General features: G+C 34.9%; 1 protein-coding gene across 2 annotated transcripts in view; it reads left to right on the forward strand.

Moving 5' to 3' along the window:
- LOC136984274 (mitochondrial outer membrane protein SLC25A46-like) overlaps nt 1-14,334 on the forward strand; it is a 32,772-nt gene that overhangs the window by 14,055 nt on the left and 4,383 nt on the right. For both annotated transcript variants that reach the window (XM_067281189.1, XM_067281190.1), the window contains 4 exons: nt 2,676-2,776; nt 3,787-3,843; nt 3,912-3,969; nt 4,166-4,387. In XM_067281189.1, coding sequence (XP_067137290.1) covers nt 2,676-2,776; nt 3,787-3,843; nt 3,912-3,969; nt 4,166-4,387 — 438 coding nt within the window. The remainder of the gene's footprint in view (nt 1-2,675; nt 2,777-3,786; nt 3,844-3,911; nt 3,970-4,165; nt 4,388-14,334) is intronic.

Below are 14,334 nucleotides of genomic sequence, written 5' to 3' on the forward strand. Positions count from 1 at the left end.
ATTGGAGTTTTTTTCAATCATTACTTCATCATTGTAATTTTGTTATAACTTTGTTAATGTTTGATTTTTATCAATTTACTACTTAGAATGATCAGTATATTTTTAGATAGATACGAGGTGTGTTTTTAAAGTAAGTACCGTTTTGAAATATAAAAAAAACAAGCAAACATTTTTAACAAAATTTTTATTTATGTGAAAGCCCATATTTTACACTACTTTTCTACATAATTCCCATTAATATTGAGACACTTATCGTATCGTGGGACCAGCTTTTGTATTCCATCCTCAAAGAATGTTGCCGCCTGATGAGACAACCACTGCAGAACGGTCGTTTTGACTTCGTCGTGATTGTTATGGCGCTGCCCTGCCAGATGCTTCTTCAAATGCAGAAACAAATGATAGTCACTCGGTGCTAGGTCAGAACTGTATGGAGGGTGGTCTGATTGTTCCCAGCCAAATGATGTGATTAGGTCTTGAGTTTGATTTGCCGTATGTGGACGAGCATTATCGTGGAGCAAAATGACACCCTTGCTCAGTAAGCCCCGTCTTTTGTTTTGTACTGCACGGCGCAGTTTTTTTAAAGTCTCACAGTATGCAGCTGAATTGATCGTTTCACCATGAGGCAAAAAATCAACAAGCAACACTCTGTATCTGTCCCAAAACACCGTGCACATGATTTTCTGAGCAGAAATTGTTTGCTTGAACTTGACTTTCCTTGGAGATGATGAATGTTGCCATTCCATGGATTGTTGCTTCGATTCCGGTGTAATGTAGGCTACCCATGTTTCATCGTCTGTAACAATACGGGTTAAAAAATCATCTCCCTCGTCACTGTAGCACTCAAGAAAAGTCAATGCACTGGCCAAACGTTTGGTTTTGTGCTCCTTTGTCAACATTTTCAGCACCCAACAGGAACACAACTTCGATAATTTAATCATCCGGTCACAATTTCATAGAGAACACTTCTTGAAACTGCAGGAAACTCTTTAGATAAAGATGAAATCATGAATCGTCTGTTCTCTTTCACTCTACAGTCCACTTTTTCAATCAAATCGTCGATAATGACTGAAGGTCGCCCACTTCGTTCCTCATCGTGAATGTTTGTGTGGCCATTACTAAAGGCCCTAACCCATTTTCGTACCATTCCATCACTCATAACGCTTTCACCATAAACTTCACTGATTTGGCGATGAATTTCAGCCGCTTTCGAGCTTTTAGCACTGAGAAAATGAATAATGGCATGCACTTCGCATTCGGCGGGATTCTAAATGAGCGGCAGCATTTCAATAACACACAAAGAACAGTAAACACAGTCGACTGGCTCTGTAATGGTGTTTGTGGCTTCCCAACAGATGTAGGTACACAGCGCGCATGCACTAAGTGTCGACTGCAATGCTCCAGCGGCGTTATATTAAAACAGTACTTACTTTAAAAACACGCCTTGTACATAAATACAGTATATTTTTTAAAAGTTTATTTTCTTTCAGTATAGATCAGATGATAATTTTTGGAAATTTTCATATTATAGTTTTTGTTTAACCTGAAAGGAGGTGATAAATAATAAAGTAGACTATTCTTTGGAATATTTCTAGTTAAACAGACTTACTTATTAACAGAAAATATTAATACCATGCATAGTCCTAAATTCTTAATTAAAACAAAAATTGTAATAAAAATTTAGTTTGTAACAAAGTATCTTTATTTTAATACTATAAAATCATTTTATCTAAAGTCTTGGTGGTGACTTTTTCCAATATTTTTTTTGTTGCTTCCCTTTTTTTTCTGTTGATTCACACTATATAAGAAATGTCAGCCAAAGTATAAATCTTTTAAAAAAATATACGAAAATTGTACAGCAAAAACAAAGCAAAGTAATTTTTGCTTTGTTTTTTCTGTACAATTTGAACTTTTTAGCATTGAATAATCTTTTATTAATGTAAATGGTAAAAGAAACATTTAAATTTAATATGGCAATGGATGTACTTGCACACCTATCATAGTTAATACATTAATTCAATTATATTATCATTATTACATACATACTTCTAATTCTGACAATATTATTCTAATATAGTTGAATCTGATTAATTTGAATTTTGAATAATTTAAACCTGTTATTATTTCACTTAATGTTAAAAAAAAGTACAGTTACTACCTGCATGTAATGTAAGTTTGAGAAATTGTTTTTTTACAGTTAATGTAAATTTTTAAGTATAAACTTGGATAATTTGAAGTTAATATATTTCAAAAGGAAACTGGAAAAGATTATATGGTTTTCTGTTTTATGGAACATGCATGTATTTGTGAATTTCTGAAATAGGGTCAATATTTTACATTTCACAGTTTCGGTGACTTTATAAGTCTAGATATGAGTTTAGTTGATTTTTATGATTTTTTAAGCTTGAAACATACATAAATTTGTTTTTAGCTGGAAAAAAACCTGAAGTGTTTAAAGGAATGGAAAAGAATGTAGAAAGAATGTGATATTGTCAAAGAATATAGAACACTGATACTTAATTCATTGCTTAATATAAACATTCATCCTTCCAATGAACACCATTATGCAATGAAAGAAGAAATGTTTAAAATAGGAAGCATTTATTATTAATTTAGCATATCAAAATAAATATTAAAGTTTTATGCTAGATTGTGATTATTTATTGGTACATTATTAGGGAATTGGTACGTTATGGAAAGGAGGTGGAAGCATTTTTATTGTTCGTGGTTTATCTGTTGCTGCAGAAACTGCATTATCAGAAGTTACAGCTTTGCCCAGGTAATTTGTATTTTATTTATAAAAAATATGCATATAAACCTTTTTTTTAATGATTAAAATGTTGTTTTATTAGAGTTAATAGGATTAATTTATTCATTTAGTTGTAAAAGATAATTGCTTTTCATTGATATGAATGTTTGTTAATATTAATTTTGGGTGTTTATTTTAATTTTTTTTCATTCACTAATATCACAAATCTTGATTGATTGATTCCCTACCTCTCTATGCACTGCTTTCCAGTATTTAATTACAAAGATTTGTTTTCTCTGTAATTCATTACTAGCTATGACGAACATCTAATAATAAATTTTTATATGTAAAATTTTAGATTTATAAATTATTTTAAATTATAATAATTTAATTTATTATAAATAATACAGTAGAGCATCGATTATCCGAACACTGATCAACTGAAACATTGGTTAACCGAAAGTGTTCCAGTTGGACTATCGGGATGCGTGTCGTGCTGAATGAAACGTTTTTGATACTAGATTAACTTCTAAAGTATATTTTTCAATATATTTATTTTGTTTGTACAAAATAAAGAAATAATTTTTAACAATACAATAGCCACGATGATTATTATTAAAAATTTTCGTTAGGCTTAACATTGACGAAAATTCAATGCAAAGTGACACGCAACGGAGAAAAATTTTAACATGGGATATATTAATATACTATTATTGGGATGTATTAATATACTAATTACATGGGAGATACTAATATATTGTATGTACGAAAAAATACATTATAATAATCAGTTATCTGAAAAATTGATTTTCCGAACAACCGCAGTCCCCAATTGATTTGGATAATCAATGCTCTACTGTAATTAAATTTTTCTGCATCAAAAACAGAAATTAATAGTTTTGTACTAGTGATGATAGCTTATACAGTTTTCAAAATCACTTTAAACTTAACATGTTAAATTTTGTCATTTGAAATAACTGATTATAGTTTTAATAATGAGCTTATATGTATATTAATCAAAACTGATTAACATTTTTTAGAGAAGTGACTTGGCATAGTTCCCTTAAACAACTGTCGCAGCATTTGATTTTAAAAGGGTATTTATAAAATATATCTTAAAACATTTCATAAATATTTACGATTAAACTCTGTTTAATTATTTCAGATGTACGTATGCTTTCCTAACACCATTTTTCTATTCAAGTTTGGTTGAAACAGTTCAAGTGCGTACACTTCATATTATATATGACATAGAGTAGGTAGCAAAACAAATATTGATATTAGTAGGATATTGAATTTACTTATTATTAAAAAAATGACATCTGAATTAATGTAAATATTCCAAACATTATTAATATTCTTCTAATTAAAATATAAAACTTTTTTAAAAGTTAAATACTTTCTTTCCTGTTTTATTAGAGTGAAATTGCTAGTGAAAAACCTGGTGTTTTGGATTGTCTGAAAGAAGGATTATGCAGAGTTTTTCGTTGGGGAACTCCGCAGTCTGCAAGAATGTTGCCAATATGGTTTTTGATAGTACCTACTGCTTTGCATGGTATCTTAAATTATACTATTTCCTCATTAGTCAAATCTGTTTTAAGTTGGATATTAACTGTAAATTTGAAGAGGAGACAAGAAAAGGTAAATAATAATTTGAAATAATATATATATTATTGTTTATATTATAGTTAATTTTTCTATTTTCTTTTGATGTGTAAATTAATACAAATTTTAAATTAAATGAACATTTATATATTTTTATAATTTCAAAAATATTAAATTTTAAAAGTTAAAACTACTATAAGGTAGTTTCTCTAGCCAAATATGGAAAATATATTCATATGTAACATGCCATAGGCCTGAATCTTTTAATTCTTAGAGAAATTGAAATTTAGGGAATTGTTTTTGCAATTAGTGTCATGTATTAATGATGCTGTTGTGATCATACTTTTAAATCTTCACTTTCCAATACATTTTTCCATTAATTGAAAGCATGAAAAAAAAATATTATCACTTTATGATTATATATAACAGCATTGCTAGATGTAATGATTTTCCATTCACACTGATGATTTTGGACTTTGTATTAAATTATTGTGGAATGTGATAGTTTTGTAATTTTGTTAAGCTCAAGTTGTGAACTGAGCTCAACAAAATTAATTCTATTGGGAATATACACAGTATAATCAGTAAATATAAATTTATTAGTTTTTGAAATACGTTTTAAAATTATTAAATTTTAAAATGTATTTCAAAACCTTATTAGGCAGTTAGACCTCCATCTAATGATAATCTATAGCCAAATTACAGTATATCTAATCATTGAAATGAACCTTGTTATAGTTTGATCCAGTAGTTCATGTGGCATTAGTATTTATAATACCATTATGGGATGGGTGGTGATTTTTAAAATAGTCTGTGGCAGGATGTAATGGATTTTGTACTTCCACTGGTTATATTTGGTTCAGACATCTGGCAACATTATCATACAATCACTGTTTGAAATGAGAGTTTAAAATTACACCAGACATGAATAAAGTTCTGACTTTTGGTGTTAATATATTTAAAACCAACATACATAGAAAAAACATGCAAATGCTTTCGATAATAGTTATTTCTGTTGCTTTCATGAATGTAGAGTTTGAAAATTGAATGGTCTTTTTTTCTTTCATTTAAAAAATGGAACAGTTAAATTTGAAGAGAGTCAATTTGAATTTGAACATAATAAAGGATCAGTTACAAAAATTCAATGAGAATTGCAGTTTTTGAGCAAACATAATTGAGCATGTTAGTATCTATATATAGAAAATTCAATACTGGAGATAAAATCATCACAAAATACATGGAAATTACATTAAATAATGACAAATTTCTATAAACTGAATTGTGTGTATAATCGTCATATACAAATTTATTAGTTATAAAGTTCAGATTTTTGGGTGCCTTTTTAGAATGGATTTGGTACTAGTTTGGGTGCTTTTAAATGCTTTATTATTAAGACAAGAACCAACAAGAAGTATATTTACAAAGTACATAGTTGTTTATTGCAATTTACACATAAAGATGAGCATTGTAATTTACAACAGTAACCATCTCAATGTTTCTTAAAAGTGAAGTTTTCTTGTTTTGGAGGATAGAATGTCTTTATATAGGGGGAAAAGATCTTTCTGCATTGACCGAGACTAAGGGGCATGTTTCATTTTTACTCTGAATGCTAGTTCAGTGCAATCCAAAATATTTTTCAAATAGGGATATTTTGATAAACTAGATCAGAGTTTGTCCAGGACAAAACCATCCATACATCATGCGCCTGACTTACAACATTCCACTGATTCTGCATTTCAGTTCCATGTCTTTTCATCTCGTTGATTTTATCCACCAATAACTTGTATGAATGCATGGAGTAGAGCTCTGTGGTCACTACTGGATCAGTGACCAGTTTCTTGACACTGTCAATGGCCGCAGAATTGCCAGGAGGAAGTTTGTTGATAAATGCATTGATTTTCTCAAAGTTTTCGCAGTAGAATACCACTGTCAGTGAGCCTTCGCAATGTTTCTGAACAGATGATACAACGAAGCTTAAAGTCTCTTAGTTATCTTTAATATAAACTGAATCAATACAAACTGGACAGGTACAAATCGTCATCACAACATGTAATACGTAGACGCCATCTCCCTTTCTTCCCTCCAGAACCAATCGTAAGCCGTTACATCCGCGCCCCCTGCGCAAACATACACTTTTTTCTGAACTAATACGATTGATACCGAACATCCCGCCCACCTTGAAATAACAGTTTCAATGTGACGCGGTTACAAGACCAGTGTTACTAATCAGTTAATCAAGAGGAAGTGGGCATATCTTCACAATAGGTCGCTTGAGCTGTTGACCGGATGCCAATTTGACTGTCACGACCCGTACACAATTGTCCTCTCCAGGATGAAGTTCACAAACTCTTGCCATCTTCCATTTTGTGGGTGGCAGATCGTCCTCCTTGAGTAACACTAACTCACCAATCTTGATGTTCTCCCTTTTGGCTGCCCATTTAGGTCGTTGTTGTAGCCTTGCAAGATATTCACGTTTCCACCGTCTCCAGAAATGTTGCAACATCTGTTGGCCTAGCTGCCATCGAGAAAGGCGGTTAGAATTGATGCTAGTGAGATCTGGCTCAGGAATTGCTGAAAGGGAATCGCCAATAATGAAGTGTCCTGGTGTGAGAACTGTGAGATCATTAGGATCACTGCTAAGAGCTGTGAGTGGTCTGGAGTTTAAGCAGGCTTCAATTTGACACAACAGTGTTTCCATTTCCTCGTAAGTCAGTCGATGAGGTCCAAGTACCCTTTTTAGATGGTATTTCACTGACCTTACTCCAGCCTCCCACAGACCTCCAAAGTGAGGGGCTGCAGGAGGGCTGAAGTGCCGTGAAATGCCTTCGTTGGCAAGCCAGTTGTATATCTCATTTGTATGTTGCCTGATTGAAACGTAATTGATGAATTTTTTGAGTTCTCGATCTGCTCCAATAAAATTGGTACCACAGTCACTGAAAATATCAGAGCATTTTCCTCGTCGAGCTACAAACTGCTTGAGAGCTGCTAAGAATGCATCTGTTGTCAATGCACTGACTAGTTCAAGATGAACAGCTCGAGTGACAAAACACACAAACACTGCTAAGTATGACTTGAATGAATGTTGACCTCGACCCTTGATGAGGCGAAGTTGAAAGGGGCCTGCAAAGTCGACTCCGCACTTAAGGAAAGGACGCGCTGGATTCACCCGCATTGGCGGTAAATCACCCATAAGTTGTTGGGCAGTTTCTGCACGTTGTCTCACGCACGGAATGCATCGTCTTATGTGATGTCGAATGGCGTCCCGGGCTCCAATTATCCAAAAACGTTGTTGTAAGGTTGACATCACTAGTTGGAGACCTCCATGTAGTAATCTCTTATGCTCCATGTCTATGAGTAACTGTACAAGCTTGTTACGATGTGATAACAAGATGGGGTGTGCTTGATCAGGAGTTATCTTCGCATATCTAAGTCTTCCGCCCACCCTGAGAATTCCGTTGTGGTCAAGATAGGGATGTAATTGTGTTACTTTACCCTTGCTTGGAAGCGGTTTGTTATTCCTTAATGCCTCAATCTCTGGGCCGAAGCTGTTGTGCTGGATCACCTTAACCCAATATAAGAGAGCTGAATCTAATTCTTGCTTTGATATAGGACCTATCTGACGTGCAGTAGCAGGAAGACGACAATTGTTGATAAATCTGTGTACGAATGCTGTGACTCTTTTTAGCTTAGACAATGATGAAAACGTGGTCAATAATGACTCATCCATTCGAGTGTGAGCCACAATGGTATGGATCTTCCTTTCTTCGACAGCACATTCTGCACTATTACATAACGCAGGATTTGTTTCTGGGAATTGAGTGTCAAGAAGCCAATGAGGGCCATGCCACCAAAGTGACTGAGATAGTAACTCAGTTGCTGAAATCCCTCGGGAAGCACAGTCCGCTGGATTTTCTTCGCTAGAAATGTGATGCCATTTGGCGTTGGGAATAGTAGTTTGAACTTCCGCAACTCGATTGGCAACAAATGTTTTCCAACGTTGTGGAGACGATGATAACCAAGAAAGTGTGATCGTAGAGTCTGACCAGGCATGAACTTCGGTGATGGGTCTCCTTAGGGAGGATTGAATTGTTCTGATCAGTCTTGCCAGAAGAACAGCTCCACATAGCTCCAGTCTAGGCAAACTGGTTGTTTTCAAGGGTGCAACTCTCGTTTTTGCCGCTATGAGATAAACTTGACTACCCTTATTATGAGCCATAGTCCTCAAATAAACCGCTGCCGCAAACGCCCTTTCAGAGGCATCACAAAAGCCGTGTAAACTAATGTCTTCGATACTTGACTGACCAACACAACGTTGGATCTTGATAGTTCTAATTTGATCCAATTGGTCTCGAAATGCCTGCCATCTTTTCTCAAGGTCTCTCGGTAAGTGATCATCCCAGTCTGATTTGAGCTGCCAAAGTTCTTGGAGCATCAATTTTGCGCGAATAGTTACTGGTGCAAGTAAGCCAAGCGGATCAAAGATCCTTGCAATATCTGACAAGATTGTTCGTTTAGTACTATTGATGTGTTCTGGTAAGGTGGTTGCAGTGAAGGAAAGGTGATCAGTTGCAGGATGCCACTGAAGACCTAACGTCTTGACTGACTTCTCATTATCTATTTGAAATGGGAGTTGAATCTCTCTTAGTTCTGGTGAAATTGCATCTAGTATCAATGGGTGATTTGACACCCACTTCCGAAGATTAAACCCACCCTGTTGTGTCAGTTGAATGAGTTCTGCTTGAAGTCTAAGGGCTTCTTCTGTTGAGTTAGCCCCTGTCATTAGGTCGTCAACATAAAAGTCTTGAGTGAGCACTGTAGCTGCCAATGGAAACCTTGCACCCTCGTCCTTAGCCAATTGTTGGAGGACCTTGGTAGCTAGATATGGTGCTGAAGCCGTACCGTAGGTGACTGTTAATAATCGATAATCCTTAAGAGGCTCGGTTGGATGGTTCCTCCAAATGATTCTTTGAAAATCTCTGTCATCTGGATGTATCCAAATCTGCCGGTACATTTTTTCAAGATCTGCTACCATCGCAACAACAGGAAACCGAAACCGAATTAACAAACTGAGTAACTCATCCTGTATTCTTGGTCCAACCAGAAGCTCATCATTGAGTGAGTGTCCTGTGGTAGTTTTAGCCGATGCATCAAAAACAACCCGAAGCTTGGTTGTAGTACTTGTGTCTTTGAACACTGCATGATGGGGAAGATAATATGTCCTTGAAGGGTTGAGCTGGATTTCCTCCTGTCTAATTGCTTCCATATGTCCCAAGGATAAATATTCATCCAAAAAAGATTTATATTGATTATACAGATTGTTGTTCCCTTGTAGCCTGTGTTCTAGTTGTTGAAACCGTCTAATGGCCGTCTTTCTTGACTCTCCAAGCCTGTGTGTGGAGTTTTTGAAAGGGAGACGAACCACATACCTGCCGGTTGAATCACGTGAATGTGTACTATAAAAAATGGTTTCACACAGTTGTTCCTGTGTTGTTAAATGTCTTATTTCAGGCAGTTCTTCCAATTCCCAGAATTTTTTTAGCTGATTATTAATACTACAGTGATGAACCTTGACTGAAACTGGTGGTTGGTTCAAACCTATTGGTCCTGATAGTACCCAACCAAATACTGTGTTCAATGCGCTAGGAGTTCCTGGTGGTCCCTTGCACTGCCCTGGACAAATAACCTCATTGTAAACATCTGCACCTAAAAGTATATCGATTGTGCCTGGTTTATGAAAGGTTGGGTCCGCCAATTGAAGTCCCTTTATATGTGCCCAATTGGACGGGTCACAGTGGAAATTCGGCAAGTTTGTTGTCACATTTGGAGTAATTAGTGTTTCTACACAAATATCCTCTGAATTGCTTGAGGTAACCCTTATGTTAATGCATAAACTACTGGACGCGGTGCTAATACCGGTAGAATTAATTCCTGAAATAGTTACGTTAGATGGTTTCCGCTTCAGTCTAAGTTGCTGAGCACAACGTTCAGTAATAAAACTTGTTTGAGAGGCAGAATCCAATAGAGCCCGACATGGTTGTAGTTCTCCTTGAAAGTTCCTCACTTGAATGACAGCAGTGGATAGCAATACTTGTCTATGCCCACTTGATTGCTTTGACATGTGTGACATGACTTCTGGTTCTACAACCCTGCTGGAGGTTGTTGCACTGTCATGTGGGCCATCTTGATGTATAAGGGTGTTATGTTTATGTGAACATTTTTTGCAGTGACCTGCTTTACACTTTGTTGCCGGATGTCCAAGCTTCAAGCAGTTGTAGCATAACTCATGCTTCTTAACTAGATCTCTCCGTTCGTTCACCGATGCGCCCAAAAATGTCGAACACTTGAAAACTGAATGTGGGCCATGACATATGGGACATGCTGGCTGCACAATACCATGGTGTGCTGCAGCAGATATTTGCTTGGACTGTGAAAACTGACGAAGTCTGGATGTTGGCCTTGATTGGTCAGAATGAATATTGGGTTGGGAAACAGCCAGTGCTCTAGCTCGTTGTTCTAAAAAAGAGGTTATGTTTTTAAATGTTGGTTCTTCTGCGTCCTTCTGAGCAAGTTCCCATTGTCTACGAGATTCTTGATCCATTTTTTCTCTGAGGATATACAGCAGAATAGAGTCCCAATGTTGTACAGGTTGCTTTAATACCTTTAGTGCACGAATACACTCATTAGTTGTATCTAGTAAGTGTCGTAACGCAGTGGCTGATTCATGTGCAATGTTGGGTTGCTTGAATAACTTCTGAATGTACGAATCAATTATCTCACGATTGTGATTGTATCTTTTTAACAATGTATCCCAAGCTTCCTGATAGTTTCCATCCGTGATGGGGATGGATTGAATCAATAAAGCGGCGTCCTGTCGTACTGAGGATTTCAAATATTGGAGTTTTTGGGCACTAGATAGTGTAGAATTATTATGAACAGTTGCTGTGAATAAATCGCGGAAGGAGAGCCATTCGTCGTACTTGCCGTTAAAAACCGGGAGTTCCAATCTTGGAAGTTTAACTTCTGTTCCAGTCGCACTGTTGGGTACTGAACTTATGGTTGTTGAATTTTGTTCAACAGTCATGAGTCGAATAGTCATGGCTTCCACGCGACCAATTAGTGTGTTATATTGAGCATCATGTACCTCAAATTCGTCTTCCAAACATTCTCCACTAATGTCTTGTTGTAACTGATCGATTTCGTCCGATAACGTGTTTAATTTTTTAAGATATAGTTGTGCCGTTACCTCACCGAGAGGTTGAACTCCATGTTCCTCTAATATATTTTCAATCCTGGTTACCCGTCCCTTTAGTACCTTCCTTCGGTTTAAGAGTGCCTCCATCTTGAATGCTCGTTATGCCTTAAGATGTCCTCCAATTCCCAATGTATCCGAAATGCCTATACTATTCACGTGGTCGTATTGATCGTCGTCCAAGAAACAATTAAACGGTACTCACTGTTTAAGTTTTCGGGTATCCGGCTGGATGTCGATGGATGAAATAGCTGCTGTCTGTATTAGGCTTAACCCTCGCCAACCACACCAGAATCCGCCTCGACGGACCAAATTATGTCAATGAGCCTTCGCAATGTTTCCGGACAGATGATAAAACGAAGCTTAAAGTCTCTTAGTTATCTTTAATATAAACTGAATCAATACAAACTGGACAGGTACAAATCGTCATCACAATGTGTAATACGTAGACGCCATCTACCCTTTCTCCCTCCAGCACCTATCAAACACGTTACATACGCGCCCCCTCCCAAACATACACTTTTTTCTGCACTAATACGATTGATACCGAACAACCACATTGTTTATCCAAGACCCCCAACAGGTAACCACAGCATGGGTGGTAGTGGCAGCCCAGTTACATATTGGTACAAGCACTCCTGACTAGAGCATTTGAGAAGAACCATTTTTGTTTTTGAAATAAGTCGTTGGCCTTGCTATATTCTACACCACGGGTCGGCAACCTATGGCACGCGGGATGATTTTCAGTGGCGCACTGATTGAATACAAATGTACAAAAATTATATTTTAATTATTAATTACACGTTTAAATTGACTTCATCATTCAGCGAAAGCTGTGGTGCATTAAAAATGAATCTCTTGTTTGTATATTTCTATTACAGCACATCTGTTTACACTCTATGCCTCCATTTATGAGTTATGCAGGCTCTTCACGTGTAAGATCATAATTCAATTAATGACTTAACTTCAAAAATGTATAATTTTGAAGTTATTGACGTTCTTGAAGCCACTCTTGCTAGATTCTTTTTCTTGTTGATTTTTGCACTGTTTGAGGAATCATATGGCCCAATGAGGATCAAAATTAGATACTAAGTTTGGATAGTTCAGTAGTCTGTTTGCCCTATCTTATATTCCTTTGGCATTCTTTGAGAGGGCATGCTAGCATCCTTGCCATGGTCCCTGATTTTGTAGTAACATAGCTCTTAAAGATGTACAGAACAATCTGATAAACACCTCACTCTGTATGAGTTCATAAGAGTCCCCTGTCATTAGAGTACTCTGCATAAGGTAGGCTTGGGTTGTACAAATTGATTAATCTGTTGAAAGTACTTTTATGTTTTTGTATATTTTGTTGGTTTTAAATATATTAACACTGAATGTCAGAACTTTATTTATGCAATCAATGTTTATAACTACTAATTCTTACTATACAGTCAAACCTGTTTTTATGCGGTCTTTTTTTGTGCGATTTTTTATTTATGTGATTTTTTATGCGTTTTTTTTTGTGTGGTATAGTTGGTGACTAGTCTCGTGCGATTTATCATGTCTCACGTTGACTTATTATAGCATAAATGAACTTATTATAGCATAAATGAACTTATAGTAATATTATTGCATGAATATGCAAAAAATGAAATAAATTATTTTTTAAGTCAACAAAACACCACCTGGACAAAAATATGTAAAACAGACGATAGACAAGGACGATGCCAGTCAAGTGCTGACATCTGTTGTCAATAAATTCTATTTCATACGGTTTTGAGTTATTTTCTATGTGAGACTTTTTTTATGTGGTCCCTATCAACTGCATAAAAACAGGTTTGACTGTATTTCTAATCATTTTTTTTTTCATATTCTGCCACACTTAAAAGAAAACTTAATTCCTTATATAACGAGAAAAATGGGGAGAGAATATTTAGGCTACTTTTGTTCAGTTGACAAATATTTTTATGGAGATATTGTAAATAGCCATTACTTAATTACATTCAATTTGAGGATATTGTAACACTCATTTATATTTTATATAAGCAACATAATTCATAATGAAGTTGAGGTGATAGTTTAAAATAAAGAAGAGGAAAAAAACTTAATGCATCATAGAAAATTGATAAATATTTTGATGTAATTTGATTTTAAAAAGTAAAATCTCTTATAAATTAAGAAAGCATTAAAAATAAGACCAAAATACAAAAAAAAACTTATAAATTGTATAAAGATTTAGTATGTAATTTTGTTCATTTTACTTTGATAACAAATTAATGTTTTAATAAAAAGTAATGTTTTGGAAACGTAATGTTTTTAGAATGAAAAATAGTGTGTTCTGTTAGAGTAAAAATATATTACAAAGCATATAAATATAATTTGAACTTAAAATAATTTTATTAAATGTTTTACTGATGCTTTTGAAAATTACTAATGTATTTCAAAGACATGTTTTAATAAACAGAAATAAGTTTGACTTTTCATCTAGATGTATTACCAGATTATATAATGACATGATAGTACTAGGTATGTTACCTTACAGTGAATCCTTTTCCTGCAGATTTCATTTTAAAATTATTTAGTTTTTGTCTTGTATTCTATTAGTCTGTTTTGTAAAATGATGCAGTTAGTTAGTTTTTTTAAACTACATATATATAAAATGAAATTTTTTTTATTATATATTGAGTTCTATAGCCCATTTATATCTTGAAAATGAGCATATTCTCAGTCATTGTTTATAGAACAACAAATC

Source organism: Centruroides vittatus, unplaced genomic scaffold (assembly GCF_030686945.1).
Source record: "Centruroides vittatus isolate TY-2023 unplaced genomic scaffold, ASM3068694v2 contig_911, whole genome shotgun sequence".
Lineage (NCBI taxonomy): Eukaryota > Metazoa > Arthropoda > Arachnida > Scorpiones > Buthidae > Centruroides > Centruroides vittatus.